This window comes from Amborella trichopoda, chromosome 13 (assembly GCF_054954075.1).
Source record: "Amborella trichopoda isolate Santa Cruz 75 chromosome 13, AtrichopodaSantaCruz75HAP2 v2.0, whole genome shotgun sequence".
In the NCBI taxonomy this organism is placed as follows: Eukaryota; Viridiplantae; Streptophyta; class Magnoliopsida; order Amborellales; family Amborellaceae; genus Amborella; species Amborella trichopoda.
This window is the reverse complement of record NC_142348.1, coordinates 7832049-7856343: the sequence shown is the minus strand read 5'-3', so window position 1 is coordinate 7856343 and position 24295 is coordinate 7832049. Positions and strand designations below refer to the sequence as shown.

Sequence of the window (24295 nt, the reverse complement as noted above, 5' to 3'; positions counted from 1 at the left end):
AAAAATCATTAAAAAAAGATGACAGAATATATATTATTATAGACGCTACTAGAATTACATGTGGTGATGTGGCTGTGTTGACAACACTGATTTTGTGATGTATGTCTTGAGTTCGAACCCCATAGCGTACACCAAAAAAATATTTTGAGTTTGAACCGCTTAGCGCACAACAAATTTTTTTTTTTTAGTTCAAACCCTTTAGCGGACAACAAAAAAATACAAAAAAAATTTTGTTGTCAAAAAAAATAAACAAAGGATAAAAATATTGTTGTAAAAAAATAAAAAAAATATAAAATAAAAAGTTTTTCAAGATAAAGATAAAAAAGATAATACAACATTTTTTTATTTTTCTTGTAAAAAAAATACAAGGTAATATAACAAGTATTTCTTGCAAAAAAAATAAACAAAAGGCATAAAAAAATAAAATATGCTTTGGCAGCATCATTTTTTTATTTTTCTTGTAAAAACAATAAAAAGTAATACAAATCTTCTTCTTTTGTCAAAAAAAAAAAACAAAGATAATCAACAAGTATCATATTTTTCTTGTAAAAAAAAAAAAAAGATAACACAATAAGTATTTCTTGTCAAAAAAATAAAAGGTATTTCTTCATACAACCTAGGAATAAATGGTCTAATTATATTTTTTATTTTTATAACATGATGGTCTTTAACATAAATTTAGTAATATTAATTTAAAGATAGGATTCATACAATGAGGCCATTTGAAATCTCTCTCTTTCTACTAACAATCTCTTCTACTAATTTATTCTAGAAACCTAAAAAATTTAAAAAAATTGGTACACATTCTAATAATTTCTACATTTATAACAAAATCTTTTATTTTATTTATTAACTTTTGTATTATAAATCATGTAGTGTACTATTTATGTTACAATTGTCAATAATAGATTTTAAATTAGATGATATTATAAAATATTTTGGATTTGTTATCATTTATATAATAAAATAATTATAAAATATTATTGGTATATAATATTATAGTTAGTTAGGTTGTAATAATTTGGGTTTTTTTATCGGATTAGGGTTTTCCGCCAATTCGAAATTTTAGTGGCCAATTTTTCATCGATTTAGTCAACTCTTTATTGTAATCCATATATGATTATATACTTAATCTACGATAATTCTATGATTTTTTTTGTGTGATGTAAATTTAATGGTCAACATAAGTTCATACAGGGAAAAAATATCTTAATATTCATAAATCGATGAAAACAATGAAAGTTAATAATGTAGTACCTTCATTTCTTATTGGATTCATTAAAAAAAACATTTATAATAAATTTTAATAATTTTTTTGAATTTTTTTAAGGTTTAATCTGAGCGATTCCGCCCGATATCCAATCCGAATCGCCAATCCTTCGATCCAAATCGATTTTTGAGATGCCTGATCCAGATCACCGATCCATTTTTTAAACCACCGGTTAAAACTGCATAACGAAGGTCAAAATGGATCATTAACAAAAGCAAAGTATGGAGTTCAAAGAGGAACCTAAATGTCCAGTTTCCAAACTAAAAATAACAATGAAGTCTGAGTTCAAAATGGAGCTCAGTGCCCTGCTTTAGTTATGAGGAAGGACTCTCAACTTCACTAAAACAACCAACCAACCCCTTAGGTTTAACATTGGACCTAAAAGCACGAGATGCACGCACTGTATTCGAGGTATTTAACACCCAAGCTTAGATAATCCCAGATGCAATCAGGTGTTGAGAATACCCATAGGATCAAAGTTTGCAAAACCGGCCGGTTAGAATCAAAACTGGCCAGTTCGATCGCTATGGCAGGGTGGCGATTCTGGTTACCACCGGTTTAGTGGTATACTAAGTACTCGGCGTTATCCAAAAAATTTTAGTACAACACCGGCCGGTTGGGCAATGAACTTGCAGCTTTTCCACAAACCGGCCGATTTCTGCTCTCTGACCGGTTATCTTAAATAACGTCCGTTATAACGTAAATAATGGTATAGTAATAAATAACAGCAGTTATTTCGAAATCTAGACCGTTATTTGTAACCGGCATTTTTTAATCCAAATTTTCACTTTTTTTATCCGTTTTCATCCCTTTTTATTGTCCTTATTTGTGATTTATTGTTGTAAATCACTATCTATAATCTATAAAAAAATAAATTTGGATTGAAACATCTAAAAAATAAGAGTTTCTTTGATCGAAATGGTGGATTTTTTAGGTTTTTGAAAATTTCCGCCATTCTTTCAATAATTTCTTTGATACCAAATGGTTCTTGAAGAAATTTGGTGGTTTTGATAGATAATTCAATTATTCATCAGATTTATGTTTCAATTTTTTCAGAAAACCGAATATTAGGGGTTGATTTTGGTCCGAAATGCTGTTGCTGCTCAAAAAACTGCATTCGATAAAAAAAACACAGATTTTTTATCTATTTATTGGTCGTGTCTTATAAAATTAAGTTGTCTATTTTATGATCAATGATTTATCTCTCAAATAAAATCGGTATGTCTATTTATGATTGATTAAATGTTTTATATGGATTTTTTCGTTGCACCATATCATAAAATTCCTTAGATCTGAAATTTCCGCCTTTTTTTCAATTAAATTAAAAATGTCGAATATTTTTTTAATGAAATTTGGTGCGTTTGAAATATGATCGAAGCCTTTACATTGCATGTATGTTTATTTGTTCGATTTTTCAAACATTGAGAATCGTTTCTTGCTCGAAATCTTGCTTGATTTTTTGGGTTTTTTGAAAATCGATTTTTCTAAAAAAACAATACTTTGTTTGATAAATTATGTTTTTTTGATGAATATGGAAAGTTTTTTTTTATTTTTCTTGATAAAATTATTTTTAATTAAATTATGATTTTTTTAATAAAATTGCGTTTTTTGATGAATATGAGAAGTGTTTTTCTGTTTTGCTTAATAAAATTATTCTTTTTGATAAAATTATTTTTTGATGAAATTGATTCTTCTTTTTGATAAGTGTATGATAGTGTCGCTCAATTTTTTTTAGCTCTGTTGTTTTGAGTGCATGTTATAGTTATATTTGTAATGATGGAAATGAGACATTTTGTTTTTTTTAGTGCATGTAAAAATTTTGAAATCCTTATGTTCAATGAAACACTACACCGTCATCTTGTATGTGCTAGGTTCTTTTCTTTTTCGTTGTTCTGTTTTTTCATTTTCTATCAAGGTTTTTGGAAATGTTATAGAATGGCCTTTAAAAGTTCAGCTGATTTTTTAAAAATCGGCCGACTTGGGATCGGTACCGACCTCGATCTAGCCCGATTCCAGAGAGAGAGAGAGTTTTACAATTGTGATCTGAATTTCACATCATCCATCACATTTTGAAAAATTGATTGTTTTTAAAAAAATTCAGTTTTTTAATAAAAAGTTATATTGTTTGATGAATATGTGAACTGTTTTTCTATTTTGCCTAACAAAATTATTATTTTTGATAAAATTATGGTTTTTAATAAAATTATGTTTTATGAATATGGGAAGTGGTTTTCATTTTGCTTGGTAAAATTATTTTTTGATAAAATTATGGTTTTTTAATAAAATTATTTTTATGATAAATAAGGGAAGTGTTTTTCTATTTTGCTTAATAAAATTATTTTTTAATCAAATTATTTGTTCTAATTTTCTTATTTTTTGATAAAATTAATGCACAACACAATGATATGGATATGGTAGATACATATAAGAACAGTTGTGCATTGATTTTTCGTTTTGTTGCATGTCATGAGATGTACTTTTTGTGAAACATGTCTTATTTAACTTCATCGAAAAAGTATTGTATGAATTATAGTTTATCTAACTATATGGAAGAGGTCCTTTCTATTTCTTGTCTTAATTAGTTTGTGTTTTTATTTGATTTAATAGCATCAAGCTACTTTTGTTATTTGCAAAAAATTACGTAAACTTTCATTCCTAATGTGAGCAATTTTTGTTCAAAAGAAACCAGAAAGTCTTACAATATCAGGTTTGGAAGGAATACGTTAATTCTTGGAAGAAGATGTTACATAGCAAAAATATCTTAAAAAAAAATCCTAATATATTTTCATGTACAGGACCATAATATTCAAATATTAATTTATAAAAAACAGTTTCAATTTTTTTTTTTGTAAGATAAATATATGTAATAAAATATTATACACTTAATCAAAGTATTTCTATTTTTTATTTTATTGTTTTGGGAGTTTTTATCTCTTTTTTTAAAAAAATAATCAATTTGTTAGTCTGGTTAACCGCCCCGGTTAGTCCGATTCCGGTTAAAACCGCTCCCAACCCCATGTCCGATTAACAGTTTCAATTCATTTTTGTGAACACTGCCTAGGATACAACCATACCCAGTCAACAGAGTGCTTGACTTGTATGAGTTGCAACGACCAAGAGATGTCATCAAAGAACATTGATTCTGTTAATAATTTACCTAATCAAAGAACATTGATTCTTTTAATAATTAGCCTAAGAACTACTTAGCTTGGGTTGAGCTTTGATTGGTACGAGCTTGATGAGTTTGGGTCGAGAAATTCATAAGTCACAGAGATTTTTTGGTCACCCATGATAGTAAGTCATCAGTCCGCGCTTTGATTGGTACGAGCATGATGAGTTTGGGTCGAGAAATTCACAAGTTACAGAGATTTTTTGGTCGCATGATAATAAGTCATCAGTCCGCACTTAACTGCGGGCAAAGAACTAAATTTTGATATCAAATGGGGTTACATATGAAGGGTATTGGATAACCACAGTCAATTTATGGACAGTTTCAACATATTGTCAACAAAGAAAGAGCGTCGTGTATCTCACATGATAAAGCATCTGAGTGGGAAGAAAAGCGACTTTGTCCCTAAACATGGCTGAAAATCTATAAAGACCTCACGACGGTGATAATCTCAAAAGTTCATCAAGCGGTTCAGCCAACAGAAAAATAGATTTTAGCCCAAAAATCAGCCACAGCGCAACTAAGCCCCCCCAAGTGCGTTTACCCTTAGATTCTAATCCTCATAAATCCAAGGAAGTTCCCCATTTATAAAGCCATGAAGAAGCTTGCCTCCAAGCAATGTGGGACCAAAACCTCTTTCTCGAGCCATATTTTACCTCAAGATGAAAAATGAAAAAGTCCATAATTGCAATAGTACTACTACCACTATCATTTAAATTTGCGTGTGAGAGTGCATCAATTTAGACATCATTTTCAGATAATGTTACTAGGAAGCAGCATTAATAAACAAGTGTTGTTTTGGTTTTCACATTAGTATTTGCTTTTCGGTCTGAAGGTATATTAGCTTCTTTCACAATGGCGCCCATGGGTTCCTTAGTCCAAATAACCCTTTGAAGCTACAGAGGCTGTTGTAGCAATTATCCATTTAACCTGAGAGAGAGAGAGAGAGAGAGAGAGAGAGTTTACATGATCGAGCCGGGGGGAGACTACAACCTGGTTCATGGGGACACCAAAGCCAGAGCATCTTCAATGAACTCTCACGTCATCCAAACAGTGAGATCCAGCTGAAAATCTTGAAGAGTATCATCAACTCCTTTATCTTGTAATGGGTGGGCTACTAGTGAATAAAATCCCTTATCTTGAAATCATTTGCAGAAGCCTTTGTGATGACCCCCTGACCGACCAAATCAATAAATAATGGTTGTTATCATAATATCAAGGGACCAAATCAACATTCAAATATACAGGCACGAAATGTATGTACACTTGAGATATAGATGATATAAGTATGAATTAATGTGTACCGGAATATGGCTGTTTTAAAATGGTTGAATTCTTTAGAAAATACAAAAATCCTAGATGTTCATAAATGTAGATGTGCATGTATCCACACTTGGCTTAGGGAAAGATTTCCTAAGTCAAGGTAAAAGCTACAGCTTTTTCCTAATATTTTGCGCATCATCCTGGATTCAGCTAATGGACTGTGTTTAAAAGAACAATGAAAAAGATATTAAGTTCTACTTCCCTTTTCTGGTACATAGAATGAATAGAGAGATAGAGGTGGTATTCAGATAAAGATTCTATTTCCTTTCTATCTGAAACTTTGGCACAAATCTAAACAACGATCCCATCATATAGATCATCCAATGAAAAAAATAAAAAAACAAAATTCTTGTCTTTTAACAGTATGGAGATTGGAAACTGGCCAAGCATTTGGTTCTCCTTGAAAACGACCTTCCTTTCAGGTAGAGGATAACTATCCAGAAGTTTTCACAACTCCATCATGTATGACGGAATCATCAAAGTTTTGATCTTTTCTAACTCTGTATGTAACTCACTAGACACTCGGGAAACAAAGAGAAGATGTGTACGAATGAGATAACCAGCAACAAGAAGAAGGAAAACGCTTGAATAGAAGAACTCTCGAGCATTTGGTGATCTCAGATGTATCCATAACAATGGAATGGGTGACCCATTATTTTGATGAATCATTTCTTCGAACAGAAGAAGATTCCGTAAACATTTACTCGAAATCTCACTTATCAGATTCCATTGTGGAAGAACTACCTACAATTTTTTCTGAAGAATTGACCATGCCGATATATGCATAATATCATGAAAAATGGATACAAACTTGTGACTGCTACTTATTATCGGCAAGAAGCAAGGGCTAGCCTAGCACGGTACGTTGGCGCATCCGTTTTCTTGCTTGCATTCGTTGGTTTGCTTTTTTACCCTGTAGTTTTCTCACACTCACACGCATCTACAAAGTTTTGAGGTCAAAAACCCCAATAAGGCCCTATATTGCAATGTATGTCACTTGGCCTATGGAAGTTTTTGACATATACGAACATCTCATGCATGCACACACATACATATCAAAATACTACCTGTGGGATGCATGAGTAAATAAAGAATGGGTTTTATAATTTATTGATAATTTAATTTGGATGAGATTATTTAAATGTTGACTATAAATTTAAAATTAATTTGAAATAATTCTGTAGATTTATCAAAAAATTTGTCATGTTAAGATATTCTGAGATTTTTGAGAGTGAGCTTTTCTTTAAGGTTTCATAATTTAACTGAACAGGCTGGTCTGTTTTTGTTATACAGCCATAATGGTTATTGTGAAGAAAAGATGACATTCTTTGCCCAAAAACTAGGAATACGGGTAAAAATAGAAAAGAAAGATAATAAGGAATGTCCAAGAAGAGAGAGAGAGAGAGAGAGAGAGGGCAGAGGGAAGGAAAGAGAGTGACTTGAGAGATTAAAAATCTGTCTCAAGCACTTCTCAACTCTATTTACATTAATGAAGTGGATGAAAAAGACAAAACTGCCCATACAAATAAAATAGGACATAGAGATCCTAATAACTTAAAATGAAAAAGAAACAAAGATAGATAGACTTTTACCCCTCCCCCTCAAGCTAGAGCATAAATGTCACCTATGCCCAGCTTGGAACAAATTGTTCGAAGTAGATTATAACCAAGAGCTTCATGAATCTGCCAACTGATTCTTAGACTTTACATATGAAGTAGACCCTGCTTAATAGTAACCTTCTCTTGAATAAAGTGACAGTCTACTACCATAAGCTTACTTCTCTCGTGTTAAATTGAATTGCTGGCTATATAGGTTCCAACTTTATCATCACAATACATCTTCTGAGGCTCTGCAATTGTAAATCCCATCACCTACAACTTCAACCACGTCAATTCACATATAGCATGTGCTATTGCTCCATATTCAGTCTATGCACTGATCTAGCCACAATATATTGTTTCTTACTTCATTTCACTAGATTTCCTCTAATAAATGTACAATAGCCTGTGGTAGACTGCCTATCAAATGAAGATCCTACTCAATTAGCATCTGAGTTACTCTCAATGGTTAGATGACTATTAGGCGTGTAAATCACCAGTCCACAATCTGGAGCTCCCTTTAAATACCTCAAAAATTCATCGAACAACCCAATGAGGAACCTTGGGAGACTGCATAAACCAACTCATTACACTTTCTACAAAAGCAATATCATACTTAGCGATCTTTAGATTAATCAGCATGGCTACTAGTCCTTTGTACCTCCTTGAATCCTCAAACAACTCCCTTTATCAGCCAATAACTTTTTGTTTAAATCCATAGGAGCACCAAGTAGTTTAGCATCTAACATTCCAGTTTCTATTAACAAATGAGTCATATACTTCTTTGAGACAAGCTAATGCCATTCATTGATCTGTAAACTTCAAATCCTGGAAAATACAGCAGCTGACCCAAATCCATTGTCTGAACATATTGTTTTCGATCTTTCTCATTGCCAAAGATGACAATGTCATTACCATCCTAGAGCCTTCCAAATAACTAAATGATCTGCATGGCTGCGTTGAAATCCGTATGCCACAACAATTTCACTAAATTTCTCAAACCATGCATATGGGGACTGCTTCAGAATGTAAACAGACTTCTTCAACTCACATACCTCATCTCACTCCACCTGAGCAACAAACACAGGTGGTCACTGTATATACACCTCTGCTTGTGAATCACCATGGAGGCAGGCATTCTTGACATCTAGCTGCCACTTAATGAGTTGACCGGGCAGAATCTATACACATAAAAAATTTAGGATTTTTTTTTCCCTTAAGAGAATAGTCTAGGGAATCATCCACGGATGCCCATAAACGTCAAAATCCTACCACGATTCCTCTATTCATCTCGATCTTTAAAGATGAATTGCATAAATGGTTGCCTCACCACACTAAATGCAGATCTATATGAGTTTTTGCATACAGGACCCTTAGGAAACAGCCCTATGGTTTAGATCGAACAGCCTGAAGAAGTAACCCCATCTTTTTTTTGTTTTCCAATACCGCAAACCCCAGGAATCGATCCTAGGTTTTCAGTATAAACAGCACAGGCAGTAGAAAAACAAATATTTAGGCTATAGGAGATAAAGAAAGGATGAAGAGCAACATAAAAAAGGATGAAGAGCAACATAGAAGAATGATGTAGAGTAAGAAGGATCAAGGCATTGATACCATGTCAAAGAAGAGAGAGAGAGAGAGCGAGAGAGTGAGAGAGAGAGAGAGAGAGAGAGAGAGAGAGGAAATGAAGGAAAGAGAGTGATGTAACAGCCTAAAAATACCTCTCAACCCTATTTATATAAATGAAGAAGACAAACAGATACAAGTGCCCATACAAACTGAAACTAGCACATATAGGTCCTAATAACTTAAAATGAAAGAGAAACAAAAGATAAAGAGACTTTTGACAGGGGGAAAATAAAGGTCAAATATCAAATAAGAACAAGGGAAGGAAACGGGTAATCTTTCGAAAAATATACTTCTTATTAAAAATGGTTTCTTTCCTTCATAAAAGTTGTTATTTTCATTTCTACATATCATTTTAATATTTAAAATTTGAAACCCTTAAGAATGGACATTAAGCCATTATATATCAGCCGTTACAAAGGAAATAACAGATATTATTCACGGTACAGACCATGTTTTGCACCCTACCTGTCACCTTTATATAATGTTAGAGGCTGGGCTCGTTTCCTTTATAACAACCATTATTTTGGTTATAATACCCATTTTTTAAAGTCTATCTCTTTGTGGGATTCAAAAAGAGCACAAAACATAAAATATACCATGGGAAAGGAAAATTTCTTTTAGGAAGTGGGATGAATAAGATCATTTTTGCTACTTTGGAGAGTATGGTAATATCTAAAATTAACATACAAAACATGTCATCTTTATGTAGAATAAACACATTTCAGTAGTAGTATGGTTTCAAAATCTAATAGGGTTAAGAAGGCATACTGAGTTCAGGGGAGAGGAACGACAGAGAGCATGCTGCGAGAGTAGAATCAGATAAAAAAGATCAGACCCTAGGTTTTCTATTTTAATCAGCATTAGAACATCTGGGTAACATTTGAGAATTCCCAAAAAATATTTAAGGCAATTACGAATCTGATACATGATTAATCTTCCAACCCCGACTCTTCACTTCCTTTTACCCCCTCCCTTCCTTTTACCCCTTCCCTTGGGCAAAAAGCAGGCATCTGGCTCTGGAGGGCATCCGTAGAAGCAATTCTGTAGGCCCTTTGTTTAGAGCCAAAAAACAGAATATTCAGAGGCCAATATGTCATGCTTGAAGCCCTGAAAAAACAAGGTCAAGGAGTCTGTCATCTTTTGGGCCAAAACCAATAGCTTCTTCAAACGCCTACCCTACACAGACTTCCATCAAAGTTGGCAAGCTTTGTTACACTTCAAACCCACCCATATCCCCAGGGTTTCACTTGGGCCTCCTAATATCGGGTAAACCAAACTTAATTTCGACGGCTGCTCCTTAGGTAACCTAGGCCCAGCTGGGATCGGGCGTATCTACGGGGACCACGAAGGACGAACTCTTTTCTCTTTCTCCTTGTCCATCGGACTCACTGATTCCACTACAGCAGAGGCCCTCGCCCTCCTAGAAGGCCTCAAAACTTCAACCCCTGCTGGTGTTCAAGTCTGGTCATAGAAGGCAACTGCAGAGATGTTATTGCATTGGCTTCTGGCCAATCGGAATGCCCTTGGAGGTTAACGCACACTTTTTATGAAATCTTCTATATATGCAGGGATACGCACATCTCATGGAAGCATAAACAGCTGGAATCAAATGTAGCAGCAGAAGAACTTGCTAAAGAATGAGCAAGCCAACCCCAAGATCCTCATGGAACTCTTTTGGCACCTTTTATTTAGTGGTTCTGTTTTTTTAATTTTGGCTACTAGTAATGTATAGCAATGATGACCACTAATCTCGTTTTGTATAGCACAACCCTGAGAGGGCCTTTTGTATACTGCACCCAGAATGTGGGTGGTCATCTTTTGTAACTTGTACACTGTTTCCCTTAAATACAGAGTTAACAGATTAAAAAAAAACGAAAAAACTTCGAAACCCACATTTAGTGTATTACTAAAGCTACAGTGGGGGGGGGGGGGGAAAGAAAGTAGCTGACATCTAATCAAAATGGACATGTGTATGCATATATATGCGTGTGTAAGTGTAAGAGTAACATTTAATCATGGTGTGTGCGACAGAAGGAGCTGAAGATTGCTCTAATCAAATTGCTTTTGTGTATGTATGTGCGCACACGAGTATATATATATATATATAGAGAGAGAGAGAGAGAGAGAGAGAGAGAGAGAGAGACCTTCTCTGTGATGATGGCTGTTATCAGACTAGCAGGTGTAACATCAAAAGCTGGGTTCCATGCAGAAATGCCATTGACAACTACTTGTTCCCCTTGCCCTCCACGAGCATGAGTCAACTCCTTTGCTGATCTCTCCTCAATAGTGATCTGGTCTCCAGAGGTTAGAGAGAGATCAATAGATGTAAAAGGTGCAGCCACATAAAATGGCACTCCATGATATGATGCCGAGATGGCATGGCTGTAAGTTCCAATCTTATTAGCAGTGTCACCTAAGAAGGAAAAACACAGACATCAGTCAGATCCTATCTTCTTAAGAACTCCGAGACAAAAAAAAAAGGTTAATAAGTAATTAAATACCACCACTTTAGAGGATGGAATTCAAAACTAGAACAAGTACCCAAATCTCTCTCTCTCTCTCTCTCTCTCTCTACCATAAAGATGGGATTTAAAACCAGAATAAATATGTTCCAAGACTCTCTTCCTCTAGCTCTCTCACCATTTGCTGCAATTCTATCAGCACCAACTATGACTGCATCCACACGTCCAGCTTTCATTAGTGCAGCCGCAGCAGAATCTGTTATGAGAGTAGCAGGTATCTTATCATGGACCAGTTCATAAGCTGTTAACCTCGATCCCTGAGTGTTTCAGAAAGGGAAACAAACTCAGTCAAAGTTTTTGCCTTGCATGAAGAACATCAAAACTAGTTTAACAATCTATTAGGTGAATAAATCAGCACCAAGGAAAAGAAATACTATACTGAATCGAAATATAGGGATCGACCCATGAGTGAAATTTGAACAAGACATGCCCAATTTACACGAGTGCAATCCAAATTGCTCTCACAACACTTGGTATCAGAATTAAAAATTTCAAGTAATTCATGTATAGAACAATTTGTTTATAAAAATGTAGGAATAGTGTGGGCATATAAAAAAGAAAACCAACACTTTTTTTTATCATTATGAAGATTGAAGAAGGAATTGATTGAGTGACTAGCAAATAATCCAAGGAGTTCTATTGTAAATTACTTGGATCTGGAACAGGAAGGGTAGACTCCACTTTCATGCTTGAACCATACTATAGTATAAAACGTATAAAACAAGAAATACATGATATGTGGATCACCCGGCAGAAGTAAGATTTGGTTAGCAGGTAAAGAGGGAAGTAAATAAAAAGAAAATAAAAAATAAGGGTCTTCCTCATTCTAAGATCCATAGTTCTTGTAAGAATTCGTTAATCAAAATGGAATATTGAGAAAGAATTTGGTTGGAAGATAAAAAGAAAATTTTGATCATGTATATCCCTTTGAGTTTTGAGATATGAACAGGCAGGATGTACCCCAGTCTATGCCTAGCTTTCGTAAATTTATATTTCTCCAACTAATCGAATGTAATGTTTGTCAACAGCATGCTATTGGAAGCCGCCATGCTTAGCTTGTCTATGTTCGGTTAGGCTCTTTATTAACACAACTATGATGAATGCACAAACTTCCTTTGGCAAATTGAAAGAATGAGCAACCCTTTCTTTCAGCAAGCTGAAAGAACAAGAAGGATAGAGGAAAAATAAAGAAGAAACTAATCCTCTTGCCTCGGCACTTGAAGCAGCAATCCAGCTAGGATGGTTGAATCAATAATTAAATCAATACATGAACTCACACAGACTGCTACACGCAATTCCTGATGGTGACCGCTCAAGTAGGATTGAGCAGGATCGATTCTCCAAGGTATGATGGAGACTCGCCTCACACATACAACATTTTTCACACGCAAGTGAACCATAATTCCTGGGGTCAGCCACAACTCTACATAGTACAACAATGACTCCTAGTACCACCAACCAATAACCATGATATATATCTGTAACAAAAGAAGCATGTGTTCATGTAATAGTTGAAGAAATCTCCCACCCCCCACCCCCACCTGGTCAGCCATAAGGCAGTGATTTCGTTCCCAGGTACACCACAAATGCACACACTATTTACCAAAATTTTGGAGAGGACGGATTAGAAAACACTAAAAGGAGGCAAATGAGAAAAAATGATGTAGCAACTAATAGAAGGAGTGCAAGAGAGAGATGACTTACCTGGTTAACTGGCCGAGTTTCTGTGAAAAATGCTGTTTCTAAGACCCCTTCGGCATGAAGTGCGCGGATAACACCAAGAGCAGTACCATATCCAGCTGTGGCAAGACTGTTGACAAGATACAGTCATAAATGGGTAACAAATTTTTTCTTTTTGACTGTACAAACAAACACTAGAACGAACTTTTTCTGTAAAGGTACTTGAATAAACATCAAGCCTCAAAGAATAAACCAAAAGGTACCTTCCAGTGTTGCAATGTGTTAAGATTGAAAGCTTTTTAGAATCTTTGTGCTGGTTCATAATAAAGTCGGCTCCATGCTTTCCAATTGCTTTGTTTGATCTAACATCATCAACAAGCATAGCTTCAGCAGCTTCAATATAGGCCTGCAAGCAGAAACAATTAAAATGTGAGGCAATTTTTAAGATAGCTAGAAAAAAGAGTATGAAAGAAAGGATTTAGAGAGAGAGTGTGTGCGTGAGTGGGAGAGAGTGTGTGGGCAATAGAGAGAGAGAGAGAGAGAGAGAGAGAGAGAGAGGGAGGGAGGGAGGGAGGGAGGGAGGGAGGGAGAGAGAGAGAGAGAGAGAGAGAGAGGTGTCCCCTACACTAACATGAAAAAACAATTAAGCAAGCAAATCACATTCATTTCCTTAAGGTTGAAATAGCATTAGGAAAGAGGGCCCTCTCCTTTTTCTTTTTTTTGTCCCCTTTCTTTTGCCAAAGTATGCTTTCCCTATTTTCATATGAAATGCTCAAGATATATGTATTCACAAGTTAATATAGCAAGCTTTAGTGACATCAAGCTCAGGATATATATTAAATGCTAAATATCAATGACCAACCTTTATGCATGTGTAAAGTTCTGCAGCAATTTCAGTTAAGAGTCAATAGTTCAGAATGGTCCTCAAACTAACTTGAAAAACACATAGCTGTTTACACCCAAATATGTGATAAATCATCCACTAGATAGGACACATACGCATACACTTTGAAGAGAAGAGGAATGAGAAAAGGGCAAAGTCTAGCCCCTAGCTCTACCTCAAAGAAAGAATTCTTTTAGAAAATAGACATGAAGGTCTAATCAAAACTAGACTTAGGGCACAAATATGATGATCCTTACTCGAGATCTAGCAGCTAGGTGCTGATCTTGCTTCACCTTTTAACAACTGACTACAATTACTGATGAAAGACACTTGAAGATACACATTTTTGTATTTTAAAGCAATAAAAATTAATGGTCTATATCTTAATTTATTAAGAAACAAAGAAAACAATTGAAATTGGCGTCAAATTGCATGTAGACATGAAATATATAAACTAGAGAGTAAAGAAGAAAATATCTTGGCAGGCCATTAGGGAAATCAGCACCTGGAGTAAACCAGAATTGGATAAAAGTGCCAAAGGGAGAATTTCTCTTGTGCTAAACGAGCACTAGGATCATGTGCAAATGACTTGCAAAAGAATGAACTTAGAGAGACAAGTATTGATGGCTTGGATCTACAATATAGTAAGATAGGTGTTTCTCCTCTTAGATTTAGGGTTTTGGTGATAATTCTAAAGTTTGATGGGGCGGGATGGTGTTTAGGCAGTTTTGAATTTGGTGATAATTTTTGGAGACAATTCCTTTGAGCCTTTAGTTAGTTTCTTTGGAATGTGTGCTCCAACTTCCTAAGAGCTTTCCTTAATATCACCTTTGGTTGCTCAATAGCCTCTATGAGGTACAACTGATCAAGGTCCTTTTGTCACCCTCAAGTCATGTTTTGAACTTCATGTCATGTGATTTGTTTGATTTCCACCTAATCCCTTCCTTAGGAGTTTATCCATAATCTAATTAGTAATTGCTCCATGTGTTTCCAAGCTTTGAATAGGAGGCTGTGGACCATGGCACCCTTTACGGTTTTCACCTATGTGTTTTTTTTCTATCAATTTTGTGTTTTACACATGGTGTTACCGTATGCCATTTATGCTTTCACTCGGTGTCCATTTTTCAAACTTTTTTCCTTAGGCTCTTACAGCTTTTCACCATGTTCCTCCTTCCCTTTTTTTTCCTTATTCACATGTAGAAGCACTCAACAGGAGTAGAGACAAGGAAGTAGTTAAGATTGACGGCCAGGAAGTAAAAAAAAGACCGCACTTTAGATATCTTGGTCGATAATCTAGGAAAATTGAAAGATTGAGGAAGATGTTGCACACAGAATTAGAGCTGGCTGGGCACAGTGGAGATGTGCAACTGGAGTTTCATGCGATTGCCAGATACCAATGAAGCCAAAGCGCAAGCTCTATAGGACAACTGTGAGACCGGCTTTGTTTATAGGGCGGAATGTTGCGTGGACAAAAAACAATATACCCATATAATGAGTGTAACAGAGGTGAGGATGTTGAAATGGACGAGTGGTAAAACAAGAAGGGATAGAATTCAAAATGAATCCATTCAGAAAAATTTAGGTGTGGCACTAATAGGTGATAAGATGAGAGAGAGAAGGCTTAGGTCGGCTGGCCATGTGTAGCATTGACTCAATACAACACTTGTTAGGAGGTGCAAGTTGAGTTAGTTCAAGTAGAAGAATTGAAAAGGGCAAGGGGTAGGCCTAAAAGGAAGTGGTTGGAAGTAGTCTAAATAGATATGTGGACTTATGGCCTCACTGAGGGTATGAAGATTCGTGTAGCCGATCCCAATTAATTGGGAAAAGGGTATGATGATGATGATGATATGTATAAGCACTCGAGGTGCATTGCATTGATAAGATCTTTGAGCCCTCTCTTGGTCCTTTATTTTAAAAATCTCTTTAGTGTAGGTGTAAAGCTATCATTATTTTGGGTCCTTCCCAATTTAATAAAATTTACCCAATGGAATCTTCTTGAGTACCAGGTCACTAGCTTTGGACTGCCTTGGAATGACCATTCGTAAGCCCTTTAAATTTTGTTGTAGTAAGCTCGAGCAAGAGTATCCACCTGGGGTTGCCTCTCATCTAATATTTCAAGGCATGCTGAGCAGTCCTCCCTTCTTTGTCGTCCTATCACTGACTTATGAGCCACAATTCAAAGAGAGGGGACCTCAATCTTGATAGGTAAGTCTGCCTCCAGTTAATACACTAGGAGGCAATACAGAGTAAGGCCTAATGAGGTCTTCCCATAGATCCATGAACAACACCTACCTGCTAGATTTATAGTATAATTACATCTCTGTCCTACAGACTAGTTTTGACTGTACCTGCATCTCTAATTTTTAAAAGGTCCGCTTTCTTGAGGTGGATTCTAGGGCTAGAAATTGCCATTTTCTTTTCCCAACTCTTTTGGGTTTAACGGATTTTCAAGGCACTTCATCTAATGATTGAGATGTCTCAGATTTCGCTAAAGAAATCACTCAAACAAGATAAAACACAATAATATATATACCTGGAAAACAGATTCAGCATTTCCATCAGTAGCTGCCTTCAACACTATTTCTTTCAGCCTTGTTGCAGCATCCGAAAGGTTTACAGCTGTGGGTCGACTGCAAATATAATAAATAAAATGAAGAAACTATAAGCAGATTCAGAGGATGGTGTAAAGGGGAAGTATACCACAGACCAAAGAATATGCCAGTTGGTCCACCAATTTAAGTCTTGATATTCACCTGGAAACTAAGTATTCCAACTTCTTGACCAGAAATGAAGCAGCATCAGTAGATGTGCCATCAAAAGATTTCAAGTTGGAGACTTCTACAGCTAGTGAGAGAGCTGCTGATATAGCAATTGCAGGTGCACCACGGACCACCAGGTCCTTTATTGCGATCCTGTAACAATAAATACATGATTGTTAGGAAGATTATTTGGGGACCAGTGCGTTACCAGTAAAGCTCAAAGCAGGACCAAAAGAATTTACTATTGTTTGTACGCCAGAAATTCACAATTCCAAAATGGAGCTGATCAGTTTGAAGGAGCAAATCCACACTCATCAACTTTAAAGTTTGACACAGAAAAATGTAATACCAATGAAATCATCAAACTCACAACTACCAACACTCAATGATATTATAGCAATCAAAATACTCAGTTTAGTTATATAATTAATAACTAAATAGTATTTCCAAGACAAGAGGAGAAGGTGGACACAGAGAAACAATATTGAAAATCAAGGAAAGAAGATGTGATTATCAGAAGACATTAGAAGCACTCATGGAGCATATAATCAGTGCAAACATTTTTCTTCCTTTTTTTTTTTTGAAAGTGTTAACTGTATGATTCATGCAAATATCTTTTTTTTTTTTTCAACCTTTAACTAGGACAGTTACCAGTTATGGAAAAAGAAAGAACCATCAAAGAAAAATACAATACAAAAGAAGCTCAGAAGGACAGCCATCAGTATGAACTTAAATATCCAACATATTTTTATTTTTATTCCCTTGGCAGTGACTAAATCCTACTGAAAGAACGTGATAAACACACAGCTTCTTTTTCAATGGATCATTTGCTTTATTCCAAGAACATAGGCAGCACATTACCATCCACTCTCAGTATTGTTGATATCCAAGTATACAGACTCATGAGGTAGTCTTTGCTGTTAAGAAGTATCAACAAGAAAAGGTGAGTAACTTTCTTTTAAAAAAAAATAAGAAAGTTGAGAACACAGACCACCGGACAAGAAAATTAGATAAAAAAGGAAATAACTATAAATCGCATCAGGTGCATTAAACCATAAGGATCATTAAAAGTCAAAGGCAAAGGATCCAATGTTTTCAACTATCAGAATATACATATATAAATACTTCCTTAAAAAAACGAATAATATATATATATATATATATACACACACACACACACACACACAATCCATTCAAGTGCTAGACCAGAAAATGATATAGCTAAGATGACTTAAGTAAGAAAGAGCTTTTCTTTTTCATACATAATAATGCTAGCAGAATGAGAAAAAGATCATAAGAAAGACAAAAGAGGGAACCCCTCAAGATAAATGATTACGGTGACCTTAAATTCTACAACCCTATGGCATTTCTTAGTCAGACCAACGCAGCCAACCTAGCAATCATCAAACTCAACTCTCTAGAAATATGTTAGCAATATTTTTTTTTTGAGAATGTTAACTTTTGTTAGCATTAATGTCAAAAGAGTGTGGGAAACTAAATCATTTCTCAATTCGGATGCAACGAGTAGAACAATCTGAACAAAATTTGAATTAACAGTCGAGAAAGTATGGCCCTGAAATTAGATAGTTGAACTTTATGCAAGGATATGTTTTCTTTTGATACATAGAATATCCTATGAGACATTGACACCAAGTTTCTGGGGGTCTGAGCACATGTCAAAGCATGGCTGATACCGACATGCATGTTGAAACCTCTAGAAACTGATACGACATGACGAATAAGTGTCCAATACCGTGTCTATGTTTTGAGACAAGTTTTGACTTGAGAATGTTGTGTTTCTTGTTTAAAATGCCAGTTTTCATGAAACTTTTTTAAATTTCAATTTACTTTTAACTTTTTTTACCTAGGGTGTACTTGATGATGATAAGCCGACCCCATATAGTTGGGATAAGGTCCGGATGACGATGATGACCTAGGTTGTATTTGAGCTATTCTTCCAATAAAAGTATGCTTCTTTTTTTTTTAGTCTGGTATGAATCTCTAGCTCGTTTGTTCTTCAATGTTTCGCTTCTTCCCTTCATCAAACCTTACCATGCAAGGTGCATGCATGTGTTTAACTCATATTGTTCTTTTTCGTAGTATAATAGAGATCTCACCGTTTTAGAAAGATCTGGTAATCAATTTCTTCGTAATAGGCTTCATTCTCATGTAAATCTGTGCACCAATGATGTCCGTAACAAGTTCTATGATTAGTATTTTTTTTTTTGTTTTACTCTAACTTTCTTTGTCAATACTAGTATGTATTATAGTCTATCTTGGTTTAGTTTGTGAATATATTTCTTTAGAATTTTTTAATATAATTCATTTGACAATATGTAGTGCTTCCATTGTCCAAGAAAAAAGTATTTAGTTATTAAAAATAAACTCAATTTTCTTGATACTTTGTTGTACTTCAGCCTTTTGTCTTGATTTTTGATGTAGTGAGTTTTGGTTGTCTATGGTACGCACTCTCTATCTTGATAAAAACCTTGACTTGCAAAAAGAGTCAATTTCGTTTGAGAACATGGATGGGAGATTGCACAAACTTTCATTATATGTACGCGGACACACACATACAAATTCCTTTGAATAGCAACTTCTAGTCCTGCATGTGCTTCCAACCATGTGGCCACCTTTAATGCCAAAGGACAGAGTTGCACCTTAGCATTGCATGATGCTCCTAATCACACCTCCAAAACCCATATTTTTTGAGAAGGGTCCAAGGCCCATATTGCCTTTCACCACTCTTATCAAAATTAAGATTGCGGAACCATCAAGCACATCATCTAAACAACTCCAAAACATGATTGTCACATTACCAGATTTCGCGATGCCTTCGGGTAGCCTTTTCCAACATCTATCTCAGTTACTGTTGTACCTTTGAATGTCACATCCATAATATAAGTTGACTTAACATCTCATCATACGGCCTGAATAGCCATATGTGTTTCACGGTGATGTTGCCAAGCCTATAAATCAAACAGTTTTGATGCTGATCTGACTTTGGTTTGAACAAAGGTTTCCCAGTGTGATTAAGATGCCTCTCATCAAACCTTTCCGAATAGATGTTTTATTTTTGCATAAAAAAATAATGCTTGCATTAACATTCACAAGTGATACTATCAAAGCAGATACAATAGAAGTCCATATCATTGAACGGTAGTTGGCTCATTAGCTGAACAAGATTAGCTTCAGTTGCGAGGTGGCTAGCAAGCAATTTAAACTCATGACAAAGTAAATTAGCATGTCCAATAAGACTGATGGACAAGTGAAACCATGATCCTGAGTTCAAGGGAAAGGAGCCCCAATGGTTAAAAGAAGAGTATGTAGGTTTAAAGAACATTATCAAATGCGACCAGTTACTGAAAAGGGTGGAAATCACATCAAGATACCAATTCTTTTCATGATAAACCTTAAAAGTTTTTTTTAGGCACTCATTAATATTAAATATTAATTTTTATAGTTGAAATAAATGATGTTAAATAAATTGACGTATTAGCACAACATGCCAAGACCTATAGGCTATAGCAATTCCTCAAAAAATCTTTTTAGCAACCAACTGATTTCATAAAACATGTATCGACGGCTAATGAAACATAGTGGTTGCCACTAATGTCAACAGTTACCCAACAATGACTTAATATACCTGATCGAGAAGCTCAAGGCGACCAGGTGAGTAGCGAATTGACTGCAAAGAGCCCTCTTCCTTTCCTTCCATTTGGACTGATCCAAGTGCCATATGGAATGCCTAAAAAGAATTATGTAGAGAATGATATTAGCATTATAAAAGCACCACATAAGGATTAGAATATCCACATGATCTACAAGAACTTAAAAACAAAGAACCGAAAGAATGAAACTTAAATAGACAAGAATGGGCTCAAGGCTAGGTAGTCAGGGTGGCAAGAAGCCACAACATGATGTCTTGAGTTCCATTCTACCACAAGTAGGGACTCTTTCCTAATAAACTACCCAAAAAAAAAAAACTTAAATATTTTAACTACTCCAAAAAAAAAAACTTAAACAGACAGCCTGATGGAATTTTTTGGTGCTCATATAAATTGTTTTTTAGTTTATCAAAGGAGTGACTCATTGGCAAAATCAATTGAGTATGGCTAATAGTTTCGTGCATATATAAATTTCAAAATACAAGGAATCAAGCATTAAGGAGACACGACACTGCGAATAGGCATAGAGAAGAATATATTCAAAAAGTTAGATTGTTATCTTTAATTAGTTTCCAAAAGTTAACCTTTTCTAAAAAAAAAATTTATTTTCCAAGGAAATATAAGCTGAGTAAACTAACAACAAATCCTAATGCAAAGAACTTCCCAATTGCATTTAAGAATACCCAGACTCAAGCACGTAAAAAACGTTCTATGGGTACATAAGCATGTGGTAAGATTAGAAAGCACACCCACGTTAGATCCCATCAATTTGAAAATTGGGGGTCACGAATAAGTGAAAAATGGTGACGAAGAGCATTGAAGAACAAAATATACAAAAACATTAAAACCATAAACGTGAAAATTTGAGGGTTACAGAAAGAAATGCTAAAGCCAAGTAATAGAAATAATAACCATAGTAAGAACCAAAAAAAAAAAACAGAAACAAAAACAAAAACTATAAAAGAAAGGAAGTTCCCTAGAAACGGGAACTAGTATGAGAACCAGAATAAAATGGAAAACATATTAGAATAAAATAATGCAAAACAATAAACACTTGTAAGCAGGACTAAAACCCCATAAGATTGATTAAACCCATGAAAGGAGAATTTGGTTTGACGGATTTAATAATTAAAACACAAACAAGTTTGAAATTAAATTGAGAAAGCAGAAGATTAAACAACATCTTTAAGAAGAGAAAAATTTGTAAAACATAGCAGTATCACATTCTAGACAAAGGTTACAGCTAGCAAGTCCTGCTCATATTTTGCACTCAAAACTCAGGAACAAATTATAGCAGCCCAACCAAAATGGAGTTGCGGTCCATTCAATCGTATGGTAAGCCTTCTTTCATACTCACGAACACACCATTTAAACTATAACACAATTACAACAATTCAAAAAGCCCAAACTTCTATTCAAGCAATACCCAACTTAATTTTTCTAGCCAAAATTTCAAATTATCATTAGCTAATTTCCTCCATCATGATCAGATTTGGGATGCAAATTCGCCGAAGTTTCAGGAAGAAAAAATAAATGATTTTGGCCTTAATCCAAATAAAATGCCTAGGAAATTGCAGACAAAAGGGAGAAAAAAGAAGAAAAACCATGTATGTTTAGGCCAAGGCAAAAAGAAAATTTAGCTTAAAATCTACTGAAGCTTTGAACATCATGAACAGATTAATGGAATTTACCTGAATTTTTGAACCAAGGAAAACAAAAACCCCAACTGGCAGGAGCGCGAACTTCGAGAGAAGAAAGAGAGATAAAGAGAGCAATGGTTAGAACAGAGAAAAAGCAAATTATGGGATTTCTTTTAACTGACAGAAAGAGAGAGAGCTTAGAGCAGAGAAAAAGCTAATTAAAGGATTGCTTTTTTCTATTTGAGAGTGAGACACAGATTTTCAATTAATAAGAATCTGCTTCTCATGCCGCCTTTTGACTGTTGTGAGTCATCATTATACACGAAGGGCCGCGCCAGAAAACTAACAGAGTGGCTACCAGCCCGGCGGCGTGGCTCTAACACGTTGGCAAGTCCCCTTTAAAACACTGATTTTTTTTTAAATGTCCGGTTTTTTTAAAAAGTGTCCGATTTATTTTAAGAAAATGTCCGATTTTTTTAAATACTTTTAGAACTCAGAATTTTTCCAAAGATCTTAAAAAAAATCGCATTTTATTTCTTCCCTAGTTTATAAAATCCAATAGTTTATCTTTTTTCACAAAAAAAAAAAATTTCTTCACTACAATTTTATTCGAAAAAATTACAAAAAAACTCCAAGACTATACTATCTATGCAACCTACCCCCACCTTAAGTTTTGCTCTCAGTTTTTTTCCTACTACAAACTTTTTATGCAAATAACCCCCCAACCCAAAAAAAATAAAAAAAGACTAAACTACCCTTAATACTATTTCACACACTTCTCTCTCCAGCAGTAGAACCTGTGAGACACAGCGCTCCGGTAGTAGCAAAGGGCGCTCCAGCAGTAGCGCTCTGTGTAAGGACCGAAATTTCCCGGCCACAGTGTCATGCACGGCGGTAGGAGTATGTTAAAAAGGGGGGCAACACCATTTGTGGTTCCTGGACCAGCGCCGGCTATGAAGAGAGATGGACCAACACTGGCTGTGAAGAGAGGTGGACCAGCACCAACTGTGAAGAGAGGATGGACCAGAGCCAGCTGTGGACCAGCGTCGACTGTGAAGAGAGAGATGGACCAATGGCAGTTGTGAAGAAAGAGATGGACCAGTGCCGGCTGTGAAGAGAGAAAGTAGGTCAGCACCGGTTGTGTTTTGCATGTGCGTAGCGCCGACTGTGTCTTTAACGTGCATGGGTTGTGAGTGCCACTTGTTGAGTCCATGCTATTTTGACTGCCACTTGTCCAGGCTTGGCGCCACTTGGACAGCCACCCCAGCCTCATGTGTACTTAAGCCTTCCCTCTCACCCACGCCATTCATTCTTCCCTCATCTCCTCTCTCTCTAAGGCAAAAGTTTGGAGAAGTCACTATAGGAGGCAGCCATTATTGGAATAAAAGAGGGCTGTGAAAGAAGGTTTGGGGAAGGCACTTTTGCTGTTAAGGTAAGTGGATCCATTACGATTGCATTATAGTCATAAGGATTCATGGATTTATGCTTAAGAGATGAATAATGAAAGTGTATGTGATGCGGCAAATTATTATGCCTTGTTCACCGAAAGTTGGGGGTTTTGTTTTGTGATAAATGTGGAATGAATGCATGATTCATAAATTCTGTAAGAAATGTATGTTTGTGTGTGAACATTGTAAGAGAATAGTTGTTATCAAGTTCTTCACCATGAAATTGAGGTTATGAAACATGTTCTTGAGGTATATGTGGCATTACTGCGGAATTCTAGGACTGTATATGTTTTTGTAGGGGACCTTTGAATAATCAAACAAGGTCCAATTGACCTCAAATCACCGTCATTGGAAAGATATGCAAGCCAAGTAAAATGTTCGTGTTTACCCACTATCGAAATTTTTTATAAAAAATGAAGTTATGTTTCAAAATGTATGTATAGGTCATTGTTGACTGTTTTTCCTGGATTTTCCACAAGCACTGTTGTGGTCACTAAGTTTAACTAACCAAACGATATCCTTTTCCTGTCAAAACTATAGCCATTTGAAAGGTCCTTGAGTGGGCTAAAACTTGCGTGTAGAATTTATTTTGAAATTCTTCTTAGAATGAAAGTGATGATTTATTTTATGAAGATAGGTCACTGTGGATAGTTTCAATAAGACTCAAAATTATTACCTTATTTGGCACGGACCTTTGAACAACCAA

General features: G+C 35.3%; 1 protein-coding gene across 1 annotated transcript; it reads right to left on the bottom strand.

The window, feature by feature from the left end:
- Positions 1-5124: 5124 nt before the first annotated feature.
- Positions 5125-22424, bottom strand: LOC18432551 (NagB/RpiA/CoA transferase-like superfamily protein). The gene is made up of 10 exons (XM_006842653.4): positions 22193-22424; positions 20480-20581; positions 17695-17750; positions 16828-16986; positions 16608-16704; positions 13455-13597; positions 13216-13321; positions 11630-11768; positions 11134-11402; positions 5125-5613 (listed from the first exon to the last, which is right to left on the bottom strand). The coding sequence occupies exons 2-10, from the start codon at positions 20570-20572 to the stop codon at positions 5557-5559; spliced, it is 1119 nt and encodes a 372-aa protein (XP_006842716.1). The 5' UTR covers positions 20573-20581; positions 22193-22424; the 3' UTR covers positions 5125-5556.
- Between the last annotated feature and the right edge of the window lie 1871 nt (positions 22425-24295).

Coding starts and splice junctions, on each gene's coding strand:
- LOC18432551 (XM_006842653.4), bottom strand. CDS start 20,572: ATGGCACTTGGATCAGTCCAAATGGAAGGAAAGGAAGAGGGCTCTTTG. Junction 17,751..20,479: donor GCCTTGAGCTTCTCGATCAG/GTATATTAAGTC, acceptor ACTTCTTAACAG/CAAAGACTACCTCATGAGTC. Junction 13,322..13,454: donor ACACATTGCAACACTGGAAG/GTACCTTTTGGT, acceptor TCTTGTCAACAG/TCTTGCCACAGCTGGATATG.